This window comes from Chrysochloris asiatica, unplaced genomic scaffold, assembly GCF_000296735.1.
Source record: "Chrysochloris asiatica unplaced genomic scaffold, ChrAsi1.0 scaffold00032, whole genome shotgun sequence".
Classification (NCBI taxonomy): Eukaryota; Metazoa; Chordata; class Mammalia; order Afrosoricida; family Chrysochloridae; genus Chrysochloris; species Chrysochloris asiatica.
In genome coordinates, this window is record NW_006408550.1 from 13,668,639 (window position 1) to 13,683,578 (window position 14,940).

Genomic DNA, 14,940 nt, shown 5'->3' on the forward strand with positions numbered 1-14,940 from the left:
CTTAACCACTGCAGTGCCAGGGCTCCTTCTCTAAGGAATACAGCCTAGGAAGCACAGAAACACAATCCTTGTATGGTCACTGTAAGCCCGAATTGAGTTGGCAGCGCAGAGCAACAACAGTATTCCAGAGTATCTTCCTTGTATTCCTTCTGAAGGCCTCTGAATCAGTAAAGCATGTCTCCATGGAATATACTTATCACCATCCTCTGCTTTAGAGTTAAGCCATTTTAGAACTGAAAGGGATGTTCACATTCATTAGATCCAATGGTTTCACTTTTCCTGGAATGATTGAGACTCAGAGAAAGCAGGGGACTTGCCCAAGTCACTGGCAGGGTCCCAGTGGATGTAGAGGTGTGGTAAAAGAGCATGGATTTGTCTGAGGTCTGGCTTGGCCTTATAGAGTAACCATGGCATTATTCTTCTGGGCTTTGGCTCTTTCATCTGTAAACTGAAGAGAAAGAAGGCTGTCTCTGAAAAAGACTATGAGGATGAAGTAGGTAATCTTTTTGCCCATTACATTTGTTATTGCTGTTGTTGTGTGCCATTGAGTTGGTTCCCATTTACCGCAGCCCCATATAGAATTTCCAAGGAGCAGCTAGTGGGTTTGAACTGATAACCTTGTGGTTAGCAATCCAGTGCTTATCCTACAGCACCACACCAGGACTCTAATACAAAATAAATGTTCCTGTCATTGTTCCCCCTGAACCCCCTCAGTGTGCACTTTCCATTTCATCACTCTGCTTTTCACAGCTCCACATTCCCTTCATGTTTTTGTTGGTAAGTGCCATGGAGTCAATTCTGACTCATAGCAACCCTGAATAGGGTTTCGGAGGAGCAGCTGTTGAACTCAAATTGCATTTCAAACCAGCCTTAAGGTCTAGTGCTTATCCTATAGCAGCATACCAGGACTCCATTCCCTTCATAGTTGACTGCACATGTACTCTGTTTTAGATTTAAACAATCATTATTCATTTCATTTTTTTCACTTGGCCTACTTTCCAATACCTTAACCGGTTGTGTACGGTGATTTTTTAAGCATCTGTACATATTTTGCACCTTTATTTATATTTCCAATGACTGAAATATAAAGATGATCTTGTAACATCTATATGCCCTTTTGCTGCCCCTATCCCATCCCCTCCCCACATTTCCGTATGCAAGTATTATGCTTTCTGTGACAAGCTATCATCTTACTGATTTGTGGCACATTTGTTCTCATGCTGCTGCTTAGGTATTTCACCTCTCACTTGCCTCACACGTGCACTTGCCCTTTCTCCCAGGATGCCCTTCTGATGCTGTTCAGTGACCTGGAATCCACTGACTCCATGCCTGATTTCCCTATGTCCCTTTTACAATATCAAACCACGTAGACACATAGTAAGTGCTCAGTAACATGTTAAACAGATGACGGCGTGAATACATTTTTGACAGAACATTACCATTAGAAATGTATCAAATGTAATATGTACGCATGCGTGTATATATGCATGTGTATATATAGATATACATACATACATACATAGTTGGCATATATCATTTTTAAAGTGTTGTTGTGACAGTTTTGACTCATAGTGACCCTGTATAGGGTTTCTGAGGAGCAGTTGATGAGTTTGAACCACTGACCTTGTGGTTAGCAGTCCAATGCTTATCCTACCAAACCACACCAGGGGACTGCATAAATAAAAATCATTGCCTTTTCATTCCATTTTCCACAAACTTGTTGGAATCTCTGTGTGTATGTGTGTGTATACATACATGTTGTTGTTAGTAAGTGCTGTCAGGTCAGTTCTGACCCATAATGAACCTGTATAGGGTTTCCAAGGAGTGAGTGGTGAGCTTGAACCATATATATCTATGGAGTGCTAGTGTGCTGCTGGTTAATGCTCTGGACAGCAAGGCCGGTTTGAACCATAAAGTTAGCGGTTTATGGTTCCTCAGAACCCTATACAGGGTTGCTATGGGTTGGAACTGATTTGACAGCACTTAACAAAATAATAACTATATGTATATTGTTGTTAAGTGCCGTCGAGTCGGTTCCGACCCATAGCGACCCTGTACAGGGTTTCCAAGGGTATAAATCTTTACAGGAGTAGAAAGCCTCATCTTTCTCCCGCAGAGTGGCTGGTAGTTTCAAACCACTGACCTTAAGGTCCACAGCCTGATTCGTAACCACTACGCTACCAGAGCTCCATATGTATACACACACACACACACACACACACACACACACACACATATATATATATATATATATGCTTTTTTTTCTAAAACCAAAGCTAGATTTCATTTTCTAAATGGCCTTAACAAATACCATGGGCAAATTTTTGTTTATCTCAAATTTACAAATATATGTAATTAAATATGCTGAAGAAATATTGTCAATGATGTTTACTTAAAATCAATAAATACGTATTAAATAATTTCTACATACAAAGGTTTTTGCTTGATTCTATGGGTAATAAGGGAGTTCTGGTGTGGCACTATAGAATAAGCACTAGACAGCTAAAAGCAAGGTCAGTGGTTCAAACAAACTAGCTATTCCTCAGAAGCCCTATACAGGCTTGGAACTGACTCGATGATGCTCAGCATGGATAGCTTCTTAAAAAGTGCCATGGCCCCATTGACCTCTAGCAATTTTCAGTCTAGAAAAATATGACATAATCACTCTAACATAGAGGTGCTGACATGATACATTAAATGTAGTAAGTGTGCCCATAGGAGGAAGAGATTAATTCTAGCTAGTGCCAACACAGATACATTGTTGTAGGAGGGACATTTGAACTGGAAGAAGGACAATATAGGTTTTCACAAGTAGGACTGAGGGGCAAGGATTTTCAGGGAGAGGGAGCCACAGGGAGGTAAGAAAGTGGAGAGAGTGTTTAAGGAATAGACCAGTTTTGCCAAAACAGAATCTTTAAGTAGAGGCAGCTTGTACTAGTTGATGGCTTTAAGCCAAATTGTGGAAAACATTAAATATTAAACTAAGAATTTTGGACTTTACCCTGCAGTTAATGGGGGGGGGGGTGAATGATAAGATTCAATATCACTTTGTTTGTAGAGCATTAGGTTACATTTTACCTAATTGTATACTTAACTCCCCCCAGACCATGAATTAGTTAAGGAAGGCTTGAAGCTGATTTCATCTTGGTTGTTACCTCAGTGTCTACCTTTGTGCCTGGCATAAGGCAGGTGCTTTATTTGAGAGGGCTGCAAAGAGTTCATGTGGTGCTGTTGGATCAGCACTGGACTGTGAACCACAAGGTCGGCAGTTCAAACCCTCAAACTGCTCCCCAGAATCCTATATAGGATTACTATGTAATAAGTAATAAGTAATCCTACTAGAATTACTATGAGTTGGAACTGACTCTAAAGCATTTAACAACAACAATTAAAGACAATTAGGAACTCTGGAAGCACAGTGGTAAAGCATTTGGTTGCTAACCAAAAGATTGATGGTGTGAAACCATCAGCTGCTTTGACGAAGACTGACAGCCTTGGGAACCCCCAGGGGCACTTCCACTCTGTTTTTTGGGGTTACTATGAGTCGGAATCAATTCAGTGGCAATAATTTTTTTTTTAAATTCAATTCATTGGTCCGTACCTCAATCTTATAGGCGTCTGTATTTCATAATGGTTTAAATATAGGAAAGAAGAACTTGAACATATAGTTACTTAGAATCTTTGTGTAGCACTAAAATATTATAAGTTTCTTTTTATCTAATTACATGCTAGTTCTCTTTTGAGTTCTGAATGTTTCTGCTATCCTCTGTATATAGTGTTAAATGTATTGTAATGGCTTTCTTAAAATACTGTTTTTTGAGGAACTTATTCTTTATATTATAGGTGGGATTCTAAATAGATTCTCCAAAGATATAGCAATTTTGGATGATCTTCTGCCTCTTACCATATTTGACTTCATTCAGGTTTGTAATAATAACTAATATTAAGTGTAATTTTGATTTTTAAAAAATAATTAAGGAAAGAAGTAAATGACTTTTTGCTTACTTGTCACTTGATTGAGTCCTATACGTTATATGACTTTTGTAAATATCAAAACTCTTCAAAAAAGCATACGTTTAGTAATAAGTCAACGCTGTTTTTCTTGGCTGGAACTGTCTACTTCAGAATGATTTGAGAAGCACAAATCAGAAACCAAAAAGCATGACAGTTTTTAAGTCCTGGGATGGTGCAAATGGTTCATCTATTCATCTGCTAACTGAAAGATTGCTGGTTCTAGTGCTCCTGGAAGTGCCGCCGAAGAAAAGCCTGGTGACTTACTTTTGAAAAATCAGCCAATCAAATTACGCGAAGCCCAGACCGAGTCTGACATACATGGGGTCACATTGAGTAAGAATTGACTTAAGAGCAACAATTTGATGGATGCTTACCAAATTCCAAAAGGCCAGTGTTAAAATGAAAAGCATGAACCATGGGTAGGCTACCCTTTAATGCTGCCTCACCAATTAACACTTTGGCCTAGACTAGGTAGCCAGTTACAGTAAGGATCCAGCCATACGGATAGAAGTACAGATAAGTTGTTGAACTGGCAAGAGGGAAAGAAAAATTTAGGACTTTGTGAGGGCGATCCTTGGCTGAGAGATCTGAATAGACTTCCAGGTAGCCGTGATTCTGAAGATGAACATCTCTGGGGTAGGTGACTGTCCCATTGTGAGGGTTGGGAAGAAGAGGAGGGATGGCCCTGAAGGTTACAAAGAAAGCTACTCTACCCCTTGGCTCAACTTTCAGCCAAACAATTGACAAATCTGAAGGGTGAACAGTAGCACCAAGGAAGTCCACGCTTCCTAGACAACCAACCATACAAGATCAAAGAGTAGCCTTTGCACAGGGCTACAGTTCAGAAGGCTGGAGGGATAGGAAAGAAGGACGAATAGAACTGATAAACACAGGGAGAAGTGAGAAGACTGCTGCTACATTGTAGGGATTGCAATCAATGCCACAAAACAAAATACATATCATTTGTTGAATGGAAAACCAATTTGCTTTGGAAATTTTCACCTAAATCACAATAAAAAGGTTTTTTTTTTTTTTTAAAGGATATTTCCTTAGAAATCTGAAATCTACAGGATTTAAGGCATGTTTTGAGTTGATAACCTTGGCCTTCCGGTCCGAGCAGAGCTTCCTGTCCGGGTTGAGCTCCAGCAAGTAAATGCCACAGTCTCAATAGTCTCCTAGGAAAAACAGCCATTCTGCCCCACTCCCTAATCCCCAAATTAATAATGCTGTGTCTGAGAGAACCTGTAACGCAAAAGAATGACTACCACATGTGTGTGTTTATCCAAGTAATAGTGGCAGGTGCAAAAAAATGTACACTGTCAGTTTGCCTCATCTGAAATTATTGACACAACCAAACATATTTATTGTTCGCAGCAAATTTCAGCATTCTAGATTTCCTTTTGTCTTCCTGGCTTAGAAATAGAACTCAGTAGCAGCTGCTTACATTTTCATCGTGTTCTGAAGTTCCTCTATTTATTTACTTTTCTATTCCTCTCACTAATAACACCTGATCAGAATATCAAATATACTAAACCAAAGCTTTTCAGTTTGTGCAGAACACTAAATTGTTATGTTCTGATCTCAGTACCTATTCCTAGGCACAAAATGGATTTCTTTTCCTCAAGGCTTATGCTTCCATTTTTCATTTCTTCAAGGGTTAGAGCTGTATTCTAAATTACTTTGTTGTTGTTGTGTGCCGTGGAGTCGTTTCCGACTCACAGCAACCCTGTACAGGGTTTCCGAGGCTGTAAATCTTTACGGGAGCAGAAAGCCTCATCTTTCTCCCGCGGAACAGCTGGTAGTTTTGAACTGCTGACCTTGCGGTTTGCAGCCTGATATGTAACCACTACGCTACCAGAGCTCCTTTAGTTGCTGTAAATCTAACTATTATGAGAATGCTACTTCACTTTCAAATGTTACCACCTTCCTTCATCTTCTTAATCCAGTGTATGTAGAGCTGACTGTGATGTCATGTTGTGAGTTGATAACCTTGGCCTTCCATCCTGTCTCTCCAGTTAAAATAAGAATCCCTGTTATGTCAGTATTCCTTATAAAAACAGTGATATCAATAGAAAATAGTTTATAGAATAGTAATTTTCTTATAGAGGAGCCCTGGTGGCACAGTGGTTATTATGTGCTCAGCTGCTATATCCGAAAGGTCAGTTGTTCAAATCCACCAGCCACACAATGGGAGAAAAGATCTTGTAATCTGCTTCCAGAAGGATTACAGCCTAAGAAACCTGGTGCGGTTCTCTGCCTTAAAAGATCGCTGTGGTCAGAATTGACTTGATGACATACTACAACATGTTTTTTATACTATGTATCATTAAGAAAAAAAAAAACATTATCTTGAAGAAGATCAAGCTCAAAATATTTATTTGCACTTATTTAAAAATGTATGTTTGCCACACAACACTTTAGAGTGCCTGATGAATGTGACTCTTCCTAGATCAAATAGCAACATGTTTTAAAAACATCATTAAAGTTATCTGAAACCTTACAGATTTTTTGAATGTCTATAGAATCTGAACGCATACTTCCTAGTAACCATCCCCTGCCCCTTGTTAAGAACAGATCAGAGAGGAGCTTAGCTAGAGAGAAGCCCTGAGCTATGTGGTGTATTTTGCAATGTAACAATGTTTACTCACCAACGTGTTTCTTTGAATCTACAGTTGGTACTAATTGTAATAGGTGCCGTAGCAGTTGTCTCCGTTTTACAACCCTACATCTTCCTAGCAACAGTGCCTGTGATTGCCGCATTTATTATTCTGAGAGCATACTTCCTCCACACCTCTCAGCAACTGAAACAACTGGAATCTGAAGGTATGATGACTCCTTGTACAATGCTCGCCCTGGAAACGCTCCACAAGACATAGTCGTGATTCTGAATTTGCTTCTGCTATAAATGGACTTTTCCAAGGTTTTTGTTCCTGTTTTGAAACTCTTACAGTATATAACAATGACTGTTTAAAATGTATATGTATATAAAAGGAAGTAGTAGATTGCAAAGTGACATGGGTTGTTTTTGTTCATTAATGCCCATGTAACTTCATTTTGGTCCTTAAACAAGTGTGTAGAGAATTCCAGGGTATAGGATAAACCAAAACCAAACCAAACCAAAGCAAAGCAAGCACAACATTACTGTTGAGTCAATTCCAACTCTCGGAGACTCATGTGTTAGTGTAGAACTGCTCCAGAGGATTCTCTTGCCTGGGATCTTTATGGAAACATTGCCAGATTGTGTGCTTAGTTTTTAAAAATCTTTTCAAGTGCATTGCTGTATGGATTTGCATTTTGTATTTACATAATTTGCATTGTTTTCTATGGGGATGATTCACAGCCAGGAGTCCAATTTTCACTCATCTTGTTACAAGTTTAAAAGGACTGTGGACACTTCGTGCCTTTGGACGCCAGCCTTACTTTGAAACTCTATTCCACAAAGCTCTGAATCTGCACACCGCTAACTGGTTCTTGTATCTGTCGACACTTCGCTGGTTCCAAATGAGAATAGAAATGATTTTTGTCATCTTCTTCATTGCTGTTACCTTCATTTCCATTTTAACAACAGGTACTATGAACTAATTAACTATTTACCTAAGCATTTCATTTAAAACTCTGTCGGTGTTTAAAAAGTGACACTGTTAGAAATTAAAAATCTAAATTTTTTCAGCAGATTTAAAACATTTATTAGTTAAAAAATTGTTGGTTTATTGTCAAACCAATGATTTGTTTGAATTTTGATGATATGTTGCTGAATAAGTGATTTTATTGAATCAGAGTTTTATACTATTATTATAATAACGACGACATAGTTAGGGAAGATATGAAAACAAAAACTGGAGACATGGAGAATGTCAGATAACAAATCCTATGGTGAAAATAAATAAAAAACTTGTTCACTGTCAGATTGGTAAAGAATTGTTGTTGTTAAGTGCCGTTGAGTTTATTCCGACCCATAGCGACCCTGTATAGGGTTTCCAAGGGGCAGCTGGTGAGCTTGAACCACAGACTTTGCAGTTCAAACAACTTTGCAGTCTGATGCATTAGCCCACAGCGCCACACCAATACTGCCTTCAAAATAATACATCTCTATATTGAAGAGCTCTTAATTATATTGACTTTCATGCGTTTATTAACCTCTCTAAGCCCCTCATATTTCTCATCTGTAAATAGTACTTACCTAATAGGTTTGTGGTGAATATTACATGTGATGATTTGTACAAAGCACTTGGTATACTGCGTGGTTTGTTGTAAGTACACAATGAATGTTATATTGCTTTTATTATTATTAGAAATTACTCTTATTCTAATAAGAATGAATAATATATTGAGGGCCTACATAAATCCTACATGTATTGAATGAATGTTTTATTACAAAAAACAGATACCTGTTATCTATGATTTGTCTTTTGTTACAGAAATTATGGAAATTAAAAAAAATTCAATTATTAGTATAAATTATTTCTCCCAAAGTTAGAATCCTGTGACATTATTATCATGTATTAATAGATGTAAGAATGCTCTTCAGTTAGAACTTTGTAACTTAGGTTTATGGAGTCCTGGTGTGGTGCTTTTGGATAAGCGCTCAACTGCAAGGTCGATCTGAACCTTAAAGTTGGTGGTTCAAACTCACCAGCTGCTCCTTGGAAACCCCAAGTCGCTATGGGTTGGAACTGACTAGACGGCACTTAATAACAACCAAGGTTTATTATAAAATTTAAAATGTTCCTTTTTTTGGTCATAGTACTGAAGACTTATACATTTTAATTTGTGATCATGTTCAGTCCTAAAAACCTCTTGCTCTAATTAAATATTGCTCTTTCCAGAATAATTGGTCTTTGTTTTTGTTTTTTTTCAAATAATAAAAGACAATTTTCTCTCTTTCCCATAGAACTTTATGTCCACTTTCTTCCCAGCAGTATGTGTTTAGCAGGAAACGGTTCTACTAAAAGGCACAAAGCACATTTAAACATCAGTGGATGTGGTTAAACACACCCTTGACTTCTTGGCTCTTGACTTCTTCAGAGAGGAGCTCTTTTGACTCCTGGATTTTTGTTTTTGTTTTTCAACTGCCCATCCTCGGCTTTCTTGGCATTATTACTTACATGCTGTTGTTGTTGCTGCTGTTAAGTGCCATCGAGTTGGTTCCGACCCATAGAGACCCTGTATAGGATTTCTGAGGAGCAGTTGGTGAGCTTGAACCACTGACTTTGTGGTGCAAACCAACTTTTCAGTCCAGCTCCTTAACCCTCAGTGCCACACCAGAACTCCATTATTTACAGTTGTTGTTGTTGTTGTTAAGTGCCGTCGAGTCGGTTCCGACCCATAGCGACCCTGTACAGGGTTTCCGAGGGTGTAAATCTTTACGGGAGTAGAAAGCCTCATCTTTCTCCCGCGGAGCAGCTGGCAGTTTCGAACTGCTGAACTTAAGGTTCGCAGCCCGATTCGTAACCACTACGCTACCAGAGCTAATTAAAAATGGTGTTTACTGAAAATCAACCTTCCCTTTATAAGGGCAACTCTTTTCCTCATGTTAAGTCATTCTTGGATTTAAAGCATTGGGTGAACATATGCAATGAGCTGAGCTTCATTGTGACTGGAGAGGTTATGGCGAATTGAGATGAAAGGGGAAAATTGAAATCCGCGCAAAACTGAAATGTGACTTTAGTGTGCTGTGTGTTGGAGGAGAGGCGTGCATAAAGTAGATCACAGAAAAGAGAAGTAACATGAAGCTTGTTTAGTTTTTTGTTGGAAAATCAAGGCTCTTAATCTATCTTTTCCCTACCTCTAGGTGAAGGAGAAGGAACAGTTGGTATTATTCTAACATTAGCCATGAATATCATGAGTACGTTGCAGTGGGCTGTAAACTCGAGCATAGACGTGGACAGTTTGGTAAGTCATTATTTCCCCTCCCCAACTTTTATGAGACGTTTCAGCGAGATAAACAGGTATAATTAGTAACATTAAAATGCAACTATATGCCCAGCACTCAGCTTAAGAAAGAAAACTGTTTCTCTCTTATTAAGTCCATATCTCTTCTTTTCTTTCCTTGTTATTGTTGTTGTTGTTAGGTGCTACTGAGACCATTTTTGACAGCTAGTAACCCCATGTGACAGAGTAGAACTGCCCCATAGGGTTTTTCAAGGACATAGTCTTTATGGAAGCAGATCACAGAGTCTTTCTTTCCAGGAGCTGTCAAATGCTTAGCTGTTACTGCTCCTTTTTCTTTCCACATCTACTATCAAAACTAGTGCTGCAGTGAAGGATTTCTCACAGTTTTGGTGATACTGCTGGGTCATAGAATACACCCGTGCTCAACTTTACTGGATAATGTTAAAGTGCTCTCAACTCTGCTGTACTGATTCTTCCAGGAGCGTGTAATGATCCCCATATGTCAACGTCCTCAGCAATTCATGATATTGCCAAACTTCTAAATTTTGGCAATATGATGGTTGTGAAGAGCTTTCAAAGGAGATTGGTGAGCTCGTCTCCTGTTTTATTTGACCGTTCCTGTCTTAATTACCTGTTGATCTGGTAGTGCAAGCCTTCCACCTCACGTTTCTTATTCAAAATTGTTTTGCTTATTCTTGTCCATTTCTTTGCTTTAGTAATACTGAGATTTTATGTGGAATCTCAGGAATTTTATGGCTTAATTGTTGGACAACTGACTTTTTTTTTTTTTTTTTCAACATTGTGAATCTTCTCTTTTATGAATGTGCCTGCTGAGGTTTCCTTTTAGGCCTTTAAATCAAGTTTGTAATTTTCTACCAGAATACAGAATCCTTTTCTTAGATGATAGCATCACTATATTAACTTCAAACTTGTAGTTTTAGGATGTTTCTTTTAAAAATAGCTCTACTAATTCTTTATTGTTATCTATAGAAATGCCCAGATTTTGTTTATTGGTCTAACATTCTTTGCTGTCTTGTTTTTTTAAAGTTTTGTCAATTCTTTTGTATTTTCTTTGGAGGAACTCATCTAATTTTTAAATAATTATATGCTTTTTTTTTTCTTTTGTTCTAATCTTTAAAACTCTGCATCTTTTTTCTGCTAATTTTGTGGTGACTGGGACATCCATTTCAATATTCAGTACAGGGTGTGAAAATAGCTACCCTACTATTTTTCCAAATTTGAAGGCATGCTCCTTAAATGCTATCACTGTATGGCATTTCCTCTGACTTTTTGACAGAGACCTTTTCAGACCATTAAGGTTATCATTTAGGAAGCTAAGAGTTTGACTATGAAGGATGCAAAATTTTGTTAATTTGTTTTTTAAAAATGGTTAGGATGAACATATTGATATTTATGAATATCACACCATTATTATATTTTTATGATAAGCTCACTGTGGCCACGAACTACTTTTCTTCACTTGTAGACAGTCTAGAAACCTAAGTTGAGGTTGATTGCACATTATAATGACAATTTTAAGTTTCAGTTCCGTTCTCTGGAAAGCTCACACGTTCTTCTTGCATTGCAACATTCATTCAGCTATGAAATTTGTTAGCAGCATGTTTTATCAAAATATCATTATAGAAAACAATCTCCTCATGAAGAAAAAATCTTTGTAATATTGTCTTCTTGCCCACATGTATTTAATATTTTATTTAATCAAAGTGACTTGATAATTCATTGAAATGTCATATCAACTTAACATGATGTATAGTCAGTTTTGTCTCTTTTTCTGTAACATTCTTGTAGTCGAATCAGATTCTTTTTGGCATCTTTGTCCTTCTCCTCATATAGCTCTACTCCAGTATGCTTGTAACATAGTGGGTTATGAGTTGGGCTGCTAACTGCGGGGTCAGTATTTAAAATCTACCAGCCACTCTTCCAAAGAAAGATGAAGGCTTCTGCTCCCATAAAGATGTTCAGTCTCGGAAACCCTGTACAGGGTCACTATGAGTCAGAAGGAGTCCTGGTGTGATGCTAATGAATAAGTACTAGACTGCTAACCACAAGGTTGGTGGTTCAAACCCACCAGCCACTCTTTGGAAACCCTACACAAGGTGACTAGGAGTTGGAACTGACTTGCTGGCACTTAACAACAATACGTGTTAGAACCAACTCCATGGTACATCACCACCACTACCAGTATGCTTTTGGAGTTGGGTCTTATAAATGTAGTTTAAAATGTTCTGTTGGAAAGTAGCTGGAGACTCTTAAGTAAATATTATGCTCACTTTTATTTGTTTGTTCAAACTTTCTAGAATGTTAACTTGATATATAAAATCTCATATACTTTACCTGTTTCTTTACATAAACATATCTGTCTACCCAATATGTGTACAATTCTTTTGCTTTGCTTTATTATATTTCTGGATTTGTGTAAATGGCCTCTAAATGTTGACATCAAAACCTTTGTTTGGTGCATTTGTATTCTGCATGTCAAATCTCCATTAAAGTTTTTTTTTAAAGGTATTTTCACGGTTCTAGTTTTTACATAAGAACTGGGGCTTTTGAAATCTACCTGATGCTGTCTTTCATCTGGAAGCATAAAAGGATCTTTGCAAAAGAGCAATTATGTTATAATCCAGTCTGTGAAAAGTATAAATATTTGCATTTGATCTCATTTTAAAAAGTCAAGATCTTTTTTTTAATTTTTTTATTGTGAATTGAGTGAAGATTTACAGACAAGATTATCAGTTTTAATTTCAACAAATAATACAGTTTGTTTCATCTGAATGATAGCCATCCCCTCCTGGAACAATAGTTATCTGGCTATTTCTCTTCTGCCCACCTTCTTATTCCTTCTCATCATTGTCCGTAGGTGTGTGTTGCCCCTTTGATTTTGAATGATTGACCATTCCATCATTCACAGTGAGCATATCTTACTATATACCTATTGACTTCTTGGTTGAAAGTTGTTTCCCTTATATGCATATCTACTGCTTGGCTGAAAGAGGATGTGTTCCTTTCCAGACCTGAAGGGTGGTTGAGGGCCAAAATCTCAGGTTCCTCCAGTCTCGTTCTGATCAGTAAGACCAATCTTTTAAAAATAATTTTGAGTTTTGTTCCACACATTATGCCACTCTGTACAGGACCTTATAATGTGATTCTCTGTTCAGGGCAGTAGTGAGTGGTAGCTGGGCACCATCTAGTTCTTCTGGTCTCAGGGTCATGGAAACTGATGTTCACATGTTCCATTAGTCTATTGGACAAGTTGATTCCAAGCATCTTCAGTTCGTATCACTTTTCTTTCTTCCGCATATAGAGGGACCAATAGCTGCACCTTAGATGACCGCTCATGAACTTTCAATATCCCAGAAAATACTCATGTAGGATGTAGAACACTGTCCTTGTATACAGTTGTCCATGGTGTCCCCTAAGACTCTGGTCCTGAGCTTCCAGGCTTGGCTACTCATTACCTTAATATTTGATAATATCTAAGATATTTGATGGAGTCCTGGTGTGGTGCTGTGGGTTAATTCACCAGACTGCAGAGCCGTTTGAACTGCAAGGTCGGTGGTTCAAGCTCACCAGCTGCTCCTCAAAAACCCTATACAGGGTTGCTATGGGTCGGAATTGACTCGATACTCGATGGCTCTTAAAGACAACAACAAGATATTTGATAATATTTAAGTTTTCATAATTTTGCCTGCTGTGTGCGCCACCACATTCACAGCGGTGTTTACAGGAACAGTAAATACTCAGTACAAATTTCCTTTCACACTCTTATATATCTGTGGGACATATAAATGTATACATACATATACACACATATATACGTGTACATGCATACACACACATATATACGTGTACATGCATACACGCATACATACACATATACACACATTCTATTGTTATCTGTCCAACTGATTGGAAGAGATCCGTATTTGTACCCAAATATGGTGATTTTTGGTGATTTTCTTTTGGCGTCTATCCTTCTTGGGACTCATTCAGCTTCTTGAATGCTTATCTTCTCCTCTTTCTTATGGTAGGGAAATTTTCTTTCAGCAGGTCATCGAGTATCTTTTCTGTGGCTTTCTTTCTCTCAGCCTTTTCTGGAATTCCAGTCACCTGTAGGTTATTCCTCTTTATATTGTCCCACATGAATCTTAGACTTTCTTTGGGTTTTGTTCTTTCTTTTTTTCTGATTGTTCTTCTGACATACTAGTATTAAGAGATTTATCTTATAGTTCACTAATTTGGGTTTGCACTGATTCAGATCTACTCCTTTGCCCTTTCAGTGTTTTGTCCATAAGGTTATATGGGGTTATATGATGAGACATGGAGGGGATTGTAATCATTGCAATGAAACAAAATACAATAGGATGAGTGTAAAGCTGATGTTCTCCCATGCAAACCTCACAATAAAAACTTAAAAAAAGAAAAAAAACAAAAACAAAAAAAACACAGGAAAGAGGACAAACAGACCAGCCTGGAACAGCTAGAGTGACAGAAGATACATATTCAAAGAAAGATCTTCAGGAAATACCCAAAACAAAAATAGCAGTAATGATTGGCTACTACAAGAATAAGCAAGTTGTTTGCCGGGAAACCATTAAGGCAAGCAATCAAGTTCCTTCAGGACAACCCCCTCTCCCCTTTAAAACTGAAACTTGAACAGAACACATGAGCAGGCATGTAAGCTTGCTGGTGCCCATGTTGGTCTACAGGTAAGTGGAAGAGGAGGAAAGGCAGCAATGAAGAAATGAGCTGAGTTCTACTATGTTCCACAGACTCCTGTGGACCTGGAGATAAGAGAGAGAAGAAGAAGGGCTGTTTGGTCCAAAATATGGTGAGATCTGGGGACACTGGAGCCTATGGACAATGACATAGCCACAAAGGTCTAGAAGCATCCAGCTCATATGAAGTGAGAGGGATTGCACAAGAACACCCAGAGTTGCAGATAGTCCCCATTTGACCTAGTCTTGATGGCTTGATAATCAGAACTCAACTAGAGGAAGATTTAAAAAAAAAAAA

General features: G+C 38.0%; 1 protein-coding gene across 1 annotated transcript in view; it reads left to right on the forward strand.

Annotated features, from left to right (window-relative positions):
* CFTR (cystic fibrosis transmembrane conductance regulator (ATP-binding cassette sub-family C, member 7)) overlaps positions 1–14,940 on the forward strand; it is a 177,802-nt gene that overhangs the window by 125,693 nt on the left and 37,169 nt on the right. The window contains exons 18-21 of the mRNA XM_006859315.1: positions 3,844–3,923; positions 6,687–6,837; positions 7,355–7,582; positions 9,806–9,906. Coding sequence (XP_006859377.1) covers positions 3,844–3,923; positions 6,687–6,837; positions 7,355–7,582; positions 9,806–9,906 — 560 coding nt within the window. The remainder of the gene's footprint in view (positions 1–3,843; positions 3,924–6,686; positions 6,838–7,354; positions 7,583–9,805; positions 9,907–14,940) is intronic.